This window comes from Balaenoptera musculus, chromosome 15 (genome assembly GCF_009873245.2).
Source record: "Balaenoptera musculus isolate JJ_BM4_2016_0621 chromosome 15, mBalMus1.pri.v3, whole genome shotgun sequence".
NCBI lineage: Eukaryota > Metazoa > Chordata > Mammalia > Artiodactyla > Balaenopteridae > Balaenoptera > Balaenoptera musculus.
This window is the reverse complement of record NC_045799.1, coordinates 62,605,074-62,619,248: the sequence shown is the minus strand read 5'-3', so window position 1 is coordinate 62,619,248 and position 14,175 is coordinate 62,605,074. Positions and strand designations below refer to the sequence as shown.

At 47.0% G+C, this 14,175-nt stretch overlaps 2 protein-coding genes across 4 annotated transcripts in view; one reads left to right on the top strand and one right to left on the bottom strand.

Annotated features, from left to right (window-relative positions):
- Window positions 1-7,233, bottom strand: part of LOC118881202 (nodal modulator 1) — a 52,109-nt gene extending 44,876 nt beyond the window's left edge. Inside the window, exons 1-3 of the mRNA XM_036825834.1 lie at window positions 7,069-7,233; window positions 3,899-3,988; window positions 2,334-2,379 (exon numbers count right to left, since the gene is read on the bottom strand). Coding sequence (XP_036681729.1) covers window positions 2,334-2,379; window positions 3,899-3,988; window positions 7,069-7,233 — 301 coding nt within the window. The remainder of the gene's footprint in view (window positions 1-2,333; window positions 2,380-3,898; window positions 3,989-7,068) is intronic.
- Window positions 7,234-9,997: 2,764 nt separating this feature from the next.
- The window catches only part of ABCC6 (ATP binding cassette subfamily C member 6), a 61,569-nt gene continuing 57,391 nt past the window's right edge, over window positions 9,998-14,175 (top strand). For 2 of the 3 annotated variants that reach the window (XM_036826645.1, XM_036826644.1), the window contains exons 1-4: window positions 9,998-10,149; window positions 11,021-11,203; window positions 12,623-12,748; window positions 12,902-13,030. In XM_036826645.1, the coding sequence (XP_036682540.1) occupies window positions 10,114-10,149; window positions 11,021-11,203; window positions 12,623-12,748; window positions 12,902-13,030 (474 nt within the window). In that variant the 5' untranslated portion in view covers window positions 9,998-10,113. The remainder of the gene's footprint in view (window positions 10,150-11,020; window positions 11,204-12,622; window positions 12,749-12,901; window positions 13,031-14,175) is intronic. The other variant, XM_036826646.1, reaches the window with a different exon arrangement.

Sequence of the window (14,175 nt, the reverse complement as noted above, 5' to 3'; positions counted from 1 at the left end):
GTAAAATGAAGAATGACGCACATACACAGGGGAAAGCACCAGTGAAAAACGGACAAAACCTTGAACAGGCAGCTCACAAAAAGAGGATATCCAAATGGCCAGGAAACACATGAAAAAGTGCTCAATCTCATGGACCATCAGGAAATGCAAATCGAAAGCACAATGAGAGGCCACCACTCCACCACCAGGACGGCTAAGATGAAAGAGTCTGACAGCCAGTGCTGGTGAGGATGTGGAGGTCTGAACTCTTACACACGGCTGGTAGAGCAAAGTTTTGTGACATCTACCTTGGCTGTCCGGCAATCTCTACTAGGGCTGAACATGTAAAAAGTCTATCGCCCAGCAATTCCACCCTGTTATATACTCAACAGAAATGTAGACATGTGTGCACCACAAGATATGTACAAGGATTTCGCAGGAGCACTGCTCCTAGTGGCCAAAACTGGGGCGCAACCCAAAGGTCCACCAACAGTAGAGGGGGTAAATCACTTGATATTCACACAGCAGTAGAATGAACTAATATACTAACACATAATAACACATAATAAGGATGAATTCTGTGAAAATTATCAAGAGAGAGAAACCAGGCACAAAAACGTACCCTGTGTGTTTCTATTTACATGAAGTTCAAAACAGACAAAATAATCTATAATTTTAGGTCGGGCGGTGCAATTAGCAAGTGCCTGGGATTGGGCACTTCTGGGTGCTGGTCAGGTTCTGTCTTGTCATCTAGGTGGTGGTTACGTGAGTGTGTTCATTTTGTGAAAATTCATCGCCTGATATCCCTGTGATGAGTACAATTTTCGGAAAGTATGCTATAATTTAATTAAAAAGCTTATTAAAAGAAAAAGAACTGACAAGAAGGGAGGGGACTCAAACAAAACACTCCTGCAAGCCACCGATCTGTGACCTCGCTGGCCGATTTGTCGTCTCTCTGGCCGTGGGTTGGCTTTGACTCCCCTCCGCTTTTCTGGACCGCACCAGCCAGGCACCCCCGGCCGTGAACTGAGAAAGAGCTTGTCGCCCAGATGCGAGTTGGCTGTCGCTGCCGCTGTGACAGCAGGGACTCAGTTCTTCCCCCTCTAACTCACAGGCAGGCCTGGTAGGAACAACTGGGCCCTCCACGTCTCCCCCCAAGCTACGGAACTGGGGTCACACACCCTCTACCGAACGTCAAGGCTCCGCTCTCCAAAAACACCAGCCACGTCGCAGCAGAACCCCTTCTGATCCAGCCCACTCCCGCTCCTCCAACTTTGCTAAAAGACAGTCACCTCAGGAAAGTCTGGAGCTTTTGCTTGTACGTGTGCGGAAAGACTGCTTTTAAGTGTTTACTAATTAATTGCCAATTATGTGCCAGCGATTCTGAACACATAAATACACTGGTCCATTAATCCTCCAGTAGCCTGTGAGGCAAGTACTACTACTATCCTGACCCCTAGTGAGAAGACGGACGCCGACCCAGCGGAAGTAACTCGTCCAAGGTCGTCACAGAGCTGGTAAGGCCCAAGGTTGTCAGATCTTCTGATCTCTTAAGAGAAGTAAATCTGGATTTTTATGTCAAGTCTCACAATGTTTAATGTTGTCATTAATTCACTGAAAAAAATTTTTTTAAAACACTGAGGGGGCTAAGAAAGAAGCCATCCTGGAAGAGGAACAACGTCCCCACTCCTGACCTCTATATTCATCAAATTCTACTGGCACTTAATGAACGGAGCTGCTAAAGTGGAGTTTTCTGAGAGGTACAAGAAAAGATGCCTACTTTAAGAAACATGACAGAAAATCTTAAGGTAGATCTAAAGTAAATCCAATCTACTCTAAAGTAATAGGGGCGAGGCGGTTAAAAAAAGAACAAAAGGGGCTTCCCTGGTGGCGCAGTGGTTGGGAGTCTGCCTGCCAATGCAGGGGACACGGGTTCGGGCCCTGGTCTGGGAAGATCCCACATGCCGCGGAGCGGCTGGGCCCGTGAGCCACAATTGCTGAGCCTGTGCGTCTGGAGCCTGTGCTCCGCAAGGAGAGGCTGCGATAGTGAGAGGCCTGCGCACCGCGATGAAGAGTGGTCCCCGCTTGCCACAACTGGAGAAAGCCCTCGCACAGAAACAAAGACCCAACACAGCCATAAATAAATTAAAAAAAAAAAAAAAATACTTAAAAAAAAAAAAGTAAAAAAAAGTAAAAAAAGTCTATAAAAAAAAAAAAAAAAAAAAAAAAACCCTCTTCCACACTAGAAAGGAATCCTTAATATTTTAACAATCTATGCACTCTGTCAATTTAAATTAATATTCAGCATATAACCTAATCCTTTACAGAGTATACCTGGTTATTTGTTAACTTACCAAAACTCCACCCTAGAGGAGGCTCAATCTTCAGAATGAAATCTCCCTACAAGGAGAAAAAAAAAAAAATCACTGCAAAGGACTAAGAACTGATGACTATTCAACTAGTTTAATTTAGTTTAGTGCTAGCCTATTATCTAGAATTTTCACACCTGAAATGGAATTCCAAGCATAAACTTTGTACTTGTAAATGGTAGTGAGCTCTTGATTCCCTTCATGTGCTGCAATCTCAACCCCCAAACCTCCCATTTAACCCATCAAAGAGTTACAAAGACTCTGTATTCAGCCACTCTTGGTCTTTTGATTCCAAACATTCTATTAATCCGGTCTCCTGTTAACCCCTCATATGACTAAGGTTGCCAGGGTCAGCCAGATCTTCAGGAACTAAAGTCATTTCTTAAAACTAGATTTTACATACACCCTTGAGTGAAGGGTTCCTTGAGAATGTTTTAATAGTTTAAAAAAAAAAAAAAAACAGATTTCAAGACCCAACTAGTCTACCTCTAGAAATCAATCTTATGGATTGTGCATAAAGATGTAAGTTCAAGCATATTTATTGCTGTGTGGTTAGTAATAATAATTTTAAAAACTGGGAAAAAGCCTCTGTGTCTATAGAGAAATTGGGAATAAATTAGTTTGGCCTGCCTCTGAAATGTGTGCCGCCATTAAAAGGAAGGTCCATACATGCCGATGTCCAAAGTGTGCCAAAACGTCACCACAGGGGAAAAAAATCACATTGCAGAACAAAGCCTAGTGTTTGAGTCCATTTGTTTTTTTTTTTAATCAAAAGCAAAACTACACAGTATATTAACTACTTTTGCAACTTCCTGTGAATCTATATTTCCAAATAAAAAGTTGAAATGTGGGGAGTATGAGGGGTGGGAGAACGGGTATGCAGGGATACCCATCTATGTGCACATGTGTTTGTGTATCTGCATATATGTACATGCATGTATATTCGTGGATATCTGTACAACTCTAAATACAGAGAAAGCCATCTGCTAGGATACACACTGAAACTTTTATCAGAGGTTATCACTACCGAGGGACGGGGGTTTGGGGGATAAAAGATAAAATTTACTTCATATACTTCTAAACACCTTGATATTTTTCCACAAAGCTCATGAATTCACATATTACTTGTATAATTCTTTTTAACGATATTTCAAGCTGCTTGCAAGTAAAGGGTTCTATTAAATCAGGGTTTCTCAGCCTTGGCACTGGTGACATTTGGTCTGTCCCGTACAGCATGGCAGGATGTTTAGCTCCATTCCTGGCCTCCACTGACGAGATAACTGCACCACTCTCCCTCCCTCACAGTTGTAACAACCAAAAATGTCTCCAGACGTTGCCAAATGTCCCTGGAGACATTGAGAATCACTGCATTCAATCAAACCAGTTCATAAGCTTGGCCAGAATTTGGCCAGAATTACCATACTCCACTTACAACTTACAAAACATGAGTATTTGCACATGTGGGAAAGCCACTCTCCCAGTTAGCGCAGCCCTGTGGGTCACACTGACAACTTCCCATCGTAAAAGACTAAAGTACTCTCCCCTCTTACCTTATCATACAAGGGGATCATAAAGTAACCATTGTTAGGGGCACAGTCTGTCTGGTATTTCAAAGTCCCATGCTTGGTGTACAACTTTATCTAGAAAGGAAGGAAAGAATTAGCTACATATTGAGAGAATTAGCTACATATAATGCACCTGAATGCATTCAGTCAAAATGCATTTGCTGAGGACCTACCATATGAAGCTACTAACACTGGGCATTAGGACAGAGGGAAAGAAGACAAGTATCCCCAAAATAATGTGATTTGATATTTTTCAGGTTAGAAACTACCTCCCAAAGTCATATTTTTTCAATGCTTTTCAGTTTATTTTAGTGTCTGTCTCTACGCTGTTTCTGGGTCTAAAACAAATTTTCAAATTTTGCTGTTAGTAAGGGGCTTGTTAAAATGCAATTCCTGGGGCGGGTTGGATTGGAAGTTTGGGACTAGCAGATGCAAGCTATTATATATAGAATGGATAAACAACAGGTCCTACTGTATAGCACAGGGATCTATTTTCAATATCCTGTAATAAACCTTAATGGAAAAGAATATGAAAAAGAATATATATATATATATATATGTATAACTGAATCACTTTGCTGTACACCAGGAACTAAACACAACACTGTAAATCAACTATACTTCAATTTTTTGTAAAGTACCTTAAAAAAAAATGCAATTTGTGAGCCCCACGTCTGTTTCTAAAATAGAAGGTCTGAGGTGAGGGCCAGGGATCTGTATTATTTACCCCAAAGAGTCCCAATGCTTGGAGTAACATCCATCTAGAAACTTTTAATGTCAATAATCTGTAACTATGATAACAGAATTGGGTCACACCAGCTAAGAAGATGTATAAAGCAGCAGACTCAGAACGCGCGCGCTTAGGAAAGGAACACAGTGAAATTACGTACAGACTGCAGGCTCCCCGTGGGCAGTGACCACGGCTTACATTCCATGGCGCCTGGGTCAGTGTCTTATTTAGTGTAAGTACTCAATAAATACTCAAACTTGTTCACGGGCCATAAAGAAATTCAGATGCATGCACTTAAAGCAGGGACTGAAAAATCCGGCTGTCCAGAGGGGCCATGGAAGTCCTATCAAGGGGTATTCACCTAAAGACAGACAGATCACTACTTAACCCAAGCCAAGTTTTGCGGCCCAAAGATCAGCTGGTTTCCCAGAGAAATCAGGAATGCAGTTTTTAATGTGAAATCTCCTGATTGTTAAAAAGAATTAGCAACCAATATAGTTTTTCTTTTTTAGGGATTTCTGTCTGCTCTGTTCACTGAACTGAATATCCCCACCAGACACAAGGCTTCTGCACATGCCGGGGCTCACTCAACAGTTACTGACTGAATGAATATGATGGAAAAACACCCAGAAGGGAAGAGAGCTGGAGAAGAGTGAAGGTAGTTTTACTGGGACACAGAAAACACAATCAAGAAATGATTGTGAAATATCTTATTTACATTTCTTTCATAAAGCACAGGTCAGGGCACAGAATGGCAATATACATTACACATATGAAACACCTCATTTCACAATCAGAAATTAAGAAAGAATGAGTGTCTCAGACCACCTGGACAGGCAGCCCTGGGGCTCAGGGAACACATTTCATACTAGGTCACAAAACCCGCCCTCTGCTCTCAAGGTCACTATTAGTGTTTGGGGTGGGAGTGCCCCTTACTGCCTTCACTTTCCTCCTGGAGCCCCAGGAAACTACAAGTTGCAAAGCCTTTCCAGGCAGCTTCTGGAATGTCCTGTGCCCACAACCCGAGAGGTGGCATGGGCACCCAGAGATCCTAGGAGCCCTGCCACTGTCAGTGGGTAGATTCATTAAACGCCTGACTTTTTAAGATCAATCGTCTTGAAGGTGACGATTGATTAACTTCTTTAGAAAATACATGATGCTGGGTTCTGCTGCCTCTCACCCAACACCATCTTACAGGAATAAAAATTGGAACTTGGAGCAAGGCCAGGTCAAAGAGCTAGTGGGATGTGAATCTACTTCCTCCCCCTCCCCCAATCCTCAGTAACCTACTTTGTAGAACACACTGGTCCAACCCTTCACCGCAGCCCTCCAGCTACCAGCACAGAAGCAGCTCAATGCGCTTTCAGACAGACAGCCTTTGGGGTCTTAGTCCCCACTCCCTTCTCTTTTTCAGCCACTTCCTTTTTTCTCTCTCAAATTCCCTTTTCTGCCCCATCATCAGTACCCTCCTGAAACAGAAGCCAACCCTCCCTCGGGTCCCTTCCCATCTGTCCTGTAAGTGACTTTCTATCCCTACCTCCATCTATCTCCCTTCTTCACAAGCTTTCTGGGTCATAATTCCACTAGGCTAATAATCATCTAACTGAACAGGGCTTTGCAACTTAATAAAAAGACTTCTGCACAAATCTCTAGTGTAATTCCAATAACTACCCAGTACGGGCAGCTGACAACTCTCCATTTTCAGAGGAAAAGGGGTCCCATGGGGGAAACAAGGGAAATTAAAAATACAGTTTCCCAGCCCCAGAGATGCCAAGAGAGATCTACTGGGTCAGGATCTCTGGGATGGGAATCCATGCTCTTTAAAAGCTCCCCAGGAGGGCTGGAGGAGCAGTGGATTAGAACTTTGTGGGGACTCTCTGTTGTGTGGGTAAGACTTGCTGTCTCTAGGTTCTGGAATATAGGTTTCAGAAATCTGAGTTTCAGGAGGTCTGGGTTCCTGGGGGTTTGAGCATCTGGGGTTATCAGACCTAAGGGGTCTGGGTCCTGCTGAGACTGGGTTTTAACAGATCTGGGGCCTGGATTCTGGGGATCTGCATTTTAGGTTTTGAAGAATCTGGGGTCTTGATTTGCAGGATCCTTAGTTTTGCGTGACCTAATAAAAGTTTTAGACCACCATCATCGTCACCAAAAATGTCCCTCACACCCATGTGCACATACCTTCGGGGTCCCGCCCCCGGCCCCACTCCGTAGCTGACCCCAAGATAAGAACCCCCACTCCAGCGCGACTGGGGAGGAGATAGTGGAAACCCGCGGAGAGCGGCGCCTTTAAAAAGGAAAGGACTCGCAGAGTGGGGGGCTGGTGGCAACTGCCTGGTGTCAGAGGCGAGGCCACCGCGGCTCAGAGAGGTTGAGCGACTGGCCCGGGGTCACACAGCGAGCTCCGGGCCGCGGGGCGGGCGCTCACCTCGATGAGTGAGTAGTTGATCTCCACGTCCGACTTGACGAAGCCCCCGCAGCCCACCACGATGTCCTCGGAGCCGCGCGCCGGCCCCACGCCGCTCAGCAGCAGCACCACGGTGGCGACCACCACCACCGACCCCGGCGGCCCCACGCCCCGGCGCTCCCGCATGGCCCTGCCTCTGCTGCCAGACCCTCTGCTGCCAGACCCTCTGCAGGCCTCCAGGTCCCGCCCCTCAAACCGCACGCGGCCCGCGGCTTCCTCCTCGGCGGGCGGCTGACAGCCCAGTCCCCGCCCCGGCCCGGCCGCGCGTGCGCGATCCGGCCCCACGCCCACGCCCCCAGGCAAAAGATTTATGGCGCATGCTCAGCAACAAAACGAGACCATTTGTGCCCTCTGGAGGCCTGGAGGACTCCTCGCACCGTCTGGCAGGTGCAGTTGCAAACTGTGTGTGTACAGTCGTAAACTACAAAGCTAAACTCTACTTTGGAATTCAGTAGCACTGAAATTGGAAAGGACGAGAGACTGTTGATCGAAGTATCCAACAACTTTCCCGAATCTTTTTGACCGTAAATTTCACAAGTATAATCTCAAACCCCTTTTAGGGATTTGTGTCAACTGGTGTGTTTTTCCGTGATAAGTGATGAATTAGTTTTTTTTTTTAAAGAAAAACATGTCATTTAAGTTCAGCATAATATTTAAAAGGTATTTAAATTTTATTTAATCCCAGCTCCAATAACATTTGTATAGAAACAAACTTTGAGGGTTTTCCCCCAGTAAGCAAGAGATGCATGCAGTTTGATTTACTTTGAACTAGCTCTGTGAGACAATGCATGATTTATCTGCAAATAAGTTCAAAAATCCAGCACGTTATATTTTGTCCTAAGACTGAGTGTATAACATAGTGTAGATGAACTACAAGTCACCACATCAAAATAGACAAAAATTGCTTTTCTGACCTGATATTTGAAAGTCTTCCATTTTACCCCTGAAAACATCAAGTGCTTTATTTGGATAGTTTTTAATACTTTGTTTCTAAATGATGAGGTAAAAGAGAAGATTTCCCACTGAAATTTGCCATTGTGGCTAAAACTCAAGCAATATAATACAATTATGAATCACAGTGATTTTAAACTACACAATGGTCAAAACCTTCACAGTGGCTACAATGCAACGATACACCCACTGAGGATTTCAATCATGAGCGCATCAGATTTCTGCTTCTCACGCTGCATTCTCACTCCAAATACAGTGAGATTCTCAACTGTTCAATTATAAAGAGAAACTATTTAAATAATGGTTTTATTTTCTGAGGTTCATTATTTATCATTACAATGGAAACAGATGCCCTTTACTCTCCCTAACAGAAATCCCTGGTTTGTCTTAGCAAATCACCAGGGGGGGTGAAAGCCATCGATTAGGAAATGCTGGCCTATGGAATCCTCTTATCTTACAGAATGGTAAACCGAGGCCCAGAGAGGGAAAGGGACTTATCTAGGGCTCCGCACACAGCCATGTGTTGTTCAGAGAGCTGGAAAGTAGGCTTTGGGATGCCCGAGTTCTGTTCTTGGCTCACCTGCTGATTTCCTCTGTGTTCTTCCTGCCTTCCTAACCATTCTCCTTCAAACTTTCACCATTCCCCTCAAATTCATCTTCAGGTCTATAAAGAAATAAAGCACTAGGACTGTGGCAATGCCAGCTGGAGCGGGGGTTTCAGGGAGAGGGGGCTCAAGCCTCCCCATAATTTCCATCAGCCGCCACCAAAACCACCTCAAATAAACAGACGCGATCTGAATGTAAACAGCAGACCATCCACACTCAGCCTCAAGACAGATCCCTGAGTTTCTGTGTCGCTGCTCTTCCAGAACTCCCAGGCAGGAGGACAGCTGAAGGCATACTGCCTAGGTCCCAGACCAGGGTTGGAGAAACTCAGAAAAGAAAAGGGGAAAAGGCCAGGGAACCCATGCTGTGGAAGCCCTGCCGGAGGCGGGAAAAAGGACAAGAAGTAACAGGGCAGCATGGAGAGTGCAAAGGATTTGAATTCTTCACTCAAACTGAGCACCTGTGCTTGTCGGTCTGAAAAAGCTGAGTCTTTCCTTCCTATCTTGAAAGGAATACATGCTCATTGCAGAAGGAAAGAAAATAGAAAAGGGAAAGCAAGGAAAAAGAAAAATTAGGATTCCCATGACCACCGCTTTAGAGCATTTCCATCTTTTTATCTATGCATATATGTTACATAGAGTCATCTCCCAAAAGAACTCGTGGCTGGGGACACACCTTGCTTTAAGACCCAGAAGAAGAAGGTAAATGACTTGACTTCCTTCCCCACTTTCCCCAACTTAAGCACATACTTTTTTCCTTTGGAAACATATCACAGGCTATTTTGTATTATAATCTCTTTTTTCCACTTAGCATTTAGCAACCATATTTCCGTATTAAATATATTTCTACAATGGCGCTTTGAACCACGGCTTAGTAACCTAGGGATGAAATAATACTGCTAATGCTAATAAGAGCTAACTCCGCTTGCGCGTTTACTGTGTGCCTGGCACTGTGCTAGACACTTTGTTGGTCATCTTAAAATCTTCCTCCCACTCTAGAGGCAGACAATGTCCATCCCACAGGTGAGGAGACTGCGGCTCTTACTAACCAGGCGGTGCCCCCATCCCCCATGACGGTTGTTGGACATGTGCACACCTGTTGGGTTCACTTATCAGGATAAATTCCTGGAATTGTTGGTCCACAGTATTCGGGAAGCTTGCGATGACATTTGTTCCAGGGGGAAGGGGGGTTATATGGGGATGCCGCTGCACTTTCTGGGGCTCCGGGATCCCCTCCCTCGCTGCCTGCTGGGGCCTCCTTTAGCGCCCCTCCACCTCGCCTCCTTTCACCTCTTCGCGCCCCACCCCCGCCGCGCGGCCGGACCTTGCCCGGGGCCTCGCAATCCCGGCGCTCGAATCCCCGCCCCTTGCACGGCGGAGCGCGGCCAAGGAAGCTGTCCAGGGACCCACCGACAGTCTGACAGACTGACTGACGGACGCACGGCGCCCGATGGCCGCGCCTGGCGAGCCCTGCGCGGGCCCGGAGGTGAGTGTCTCCATCCCGCCCCTCTCTCCTTTTCGGGCTCGAGAAATCTCTTGGGCAGGGGAGGGGAGAGACCTCCAAACTCCTGGCCGGGAGGGGAGGAGACCTGCCAGCCTAACCGCAGGGCGGGGCGACCCCCTTAACCAAGCTGGTCCCCCAAAGAACCCAGCCATGTTAAAGGGGCCTACTAGACCCGCCCCACCCCTCTCTGGCTCCTGTCTCATCAAAGGGTTCTAGTGGGAGGGTGGCAGTGATGCCGTAGGGGGAGAATTAAAGCAGCCGTGTCTTCTAAACTCACATTCACACTTCTCAGATAAGGAAAGGCCAGCAGAAGGTCTGAGATAAGAATTACAGATGGCTACCTCCAGTAGAACAAGCGTCGGGGTCAGACAGGCCAGCATGGACTCAGCTCTGCCATTTCCTATTTGTGTGGGCCTGAAGGAGTCTGTTCCCCCACCCCCAACCCCGTGCCTCAGTTTCTGGTCTATGAAATGGGGACAGTAATACCTACCTCCTATAGTGGTTATAAGTATGTGCCCAACACTCATCAGAGAGCCCAGGTCTCCTAGATTCTAGGACCGGACTGCCTTGGTTCAGATCCCAGCACCACCACTGTCCAACTGGGTGACATCAGCCAACTCACTCAACCTCTCTGGGCCTCAGCTGCCTCATCTGCAAAATCAGTATGACTGCATCTACTTCATAAGATTGGGGTTAGGGCTAAAGAAGTTGAGAATTATGAAGTACTGTAAAGAGTGCTTAGCACATTTTCATGTAAATGTTAGGGGTCCAAAGAGTTGCCTGGCCCCCTAAGCAGGTGAGTTTGGGACCCCTGCGTTGTACCATCATAAGAGTCACCCTGGTGTTCCCTCAGGTCTGGAACCAGACGGAGCCCCAGCCCGCCGCTGCCCGCCTGCTGAGCCTGTGCTTCCTGAAAACGGCAGGGGTCTGGGTGCCCCCCATGTACCTCTGGGTCCTTGGCCCCATCCACCTCCTCTACATCCACCGCCATGACAAGGGCTACCTCCAGATGTCCCGCCTCTTCAAGGCCAAAATGGTAGCCACTGCCCCTGGGAGCCTGTAACCAGACAATGGTAGGGGGTCGGGGGAAACAGGCTGGAACCTGGCAGAGACCCCAAAGTAGACACTTCTTCTATCAAGGAGCACACAGCATGGGGACAAGAAGGGACCGTGTTAATCAAACAGAGCAATACCCCAGAGGCTACAGAGGGAAACTCAGTGGAATAGATTCTCCCAAACAGATCTGGTAATAATAAAAACCATACATCCACAAACACGCCTCCGGACACCCACACATCCAGTTTATGGCCATCACAGCCCAGCATACCCCAAAGTGTGCAGTGTACACTCCTGGGATACACAAGGTGATTCTAGGGCCATGCTAGGATGAACCTTTTAAATGTTTAACAGCTATGCATTGATTTTTGTGTTTCCCCACTGGCGGTACTAAAGAACAGTTCTTAAAATTGTTATGTATTTATTTGACAGTGTTAGAAAAACACTGGCATTGCAAGTGTGAGCTTTTCTGCTCATCCTCCCGTTCTCCAGACTTCTACAAGAATGCCCTCCAAGGTTCATTTATTTCCATACCACCTTGTAAATTTTTGACCTGTTGCCGACCACCTATCCAGGGCTGGCACACTCTTCCTTAAAGGGCCAGATAGTACATGTCTGAGGCTTTGAGGATCATGTGGTCTCTGTCCCTACTACTCAATTCTGCTCTTGCAGCAGGAAAGCAGCCACAGACAACAGTAAACAAATAGATGTGACCGTGTTTCAATAAAAGTTTATTTATAGTCACTACAATTTGCATTTCATATAATTTTCACATGTCATGACATATTAGACTTCTTAAAGTTTTGTTCAATGACTGAAAAATGTCAAAACCATTCTTAGCTCAGAGGTGATACCAAAACAGGCAGGAGGCCAAACTCAGCCTGCAGGTGGTAGTTTGACCCCTGCTTGAGACTAACTGAAATGTTCAATAGTTTCTCCAGTGTGCCCAGGTCTGCCCACTTTCTTGATTTCTCTTGTTCAAAAGAGAGACCAATGCGTCTTAGAGCAGGCCTGGAGACATACCAGTCCCAACAGAGAGTTCCTCCTTGATTTAATAGTAGGGAGGGAAAGAGACTTAAAGAGGGTATAACATTTTCACCTAGAGAGTAAATTTCATTTCATGCTGTTCCTTCATCCCTAAAGCATCCTCCCGTGCATTATGGGAGCACCGCTGGCATTTTGGATCCCACCAAGTTGGCTTGGGCCCTTGTGGTGCATTATTTATATGACAGTTACAGGTCAAGATTGAGCTGCATCACCCCTTACAGCTTTTTCTTTCACGTCAGCACTGTTCAATGATCACACTGGTACGTTACAGTGCCCCATCCAGAGCCACTGTCCAATTGGCTGCCATCTTTCTTTCCCCCCCCCCAAGCCTTATCCAAATTTGTTTCCCCAGGTGCTTGGCTTCACCCTCATAATCCTGTGTACCTCCAGCGTGTCTGTGACTCTTTGGAGAATCCGGCAGGGAACACCCCAGGCCCTAGAGTTCCTCATACACCCCACCGTGTGGCTCACCACAATGGTAAATGACATCCCCAGACCTGCTGGCTTGTTCCTAGCTGCTGCTTTTCCTGCCCTGGTGGAGGGCATGGGGCAGAGCGGGGCTCCTTCCCTACCCTCTCTTCCCCCACCCTTCCCTGCCTCTGTCCACCTCCCACCTGACTCTCTGGTCCAGAGCTTCGCCATGTTCCTGATCCACGCTGAGAGGAAGAAGGGGGTCCAGGCGTCTGGGGTGCTCTTTGGGTACTGGCTGCTCTGCCTTCTCTTCCCAGCCACCAGCACTGCCCAGCAGGCCTCGCAAGGGGTAAGTGGGGGCCTGGGCCACCTGGGAACCAGTAGGGCAGTTTCAGGCCTTGGGTCCCATCCTTCCTCCTCGTCTTTCCACCCATGGCTTATTCTCTACACAGAGACACACACACCACAAGTGCTTAAACTCAAGTGACACACAAACACATTTCACATAGAAGTTCCCATCAACCCATACATTTTTGGCAACACAAATTCCCATTGTCTTACACACTCAAGTCACACACTTCACTTGCACACACTTGTATGAACCCATTCACGTACCACACAACCACAGACTCTGAAACATCACACACAAACACACAGACACACACACTCGCCTGCACACGTCCACTCACAATTGCTGCCACCCAGGTGTGGCTATGCCTTCAAGCTCCTACAGGACTCAGGCACAAATGTCCCACATGCACACTCTCACACACACTGCGTAGGCACTGAAACACTGTTGGTTTGAAACCTCAGGGGTTCCCGGGTGAAATTAGAAACTGGCCCCATACACGGAGGGCCAGGAGAGACCAAAGAAAGAGGCAGCCACTGCAGATCAGTAGGTGACGATTTTAACGAGCAAGGGAACTTACCTACGAGGCTTGTCTTGGGCGATGCAAGAGAGGTTGATCTCTGCACCCACCTGCCAGAATCTTAACAGTTTATAGAAGATTTAACAGGGGTCAGTCACATGTACTGTCCAGAGGGTTTAATCAACACATTGCTCTTTCAAGGAAGGCTGCATCCTTGAAGTAGTTCCTAGTGCAGGAACAGTGTGGCCACGATGCACATTTCAAGGACAGGGGAGGGGTGAGGCGCCTCCAGTTGCTGGGTCCAGCTCACAGGTCAGCCAGCGGTCACGTCCTCTGGATGGTCTCCTCCAGCACACACCTGCACTCACTCTGACTCCATGTACCTGCACGTTTCCCCTCATTCTCACCTATTCTCACCCTCACCCGTGCTCCCATACATCCATATTTACACACTCATTTTGCACACTCACCCATATTTGTTTCCCTACCTGGGAGGCAGCGTTTCCATGTTAGAGGGCATGAGCTGCACAGAGAAAAATGTATAACCTCAACAAGGGTTTCTCAACCTCAGCACCCTTTACGTAATTCTCTTTGGGGTGGGGGCAGTGGGGGAGGTGTCCTGTGC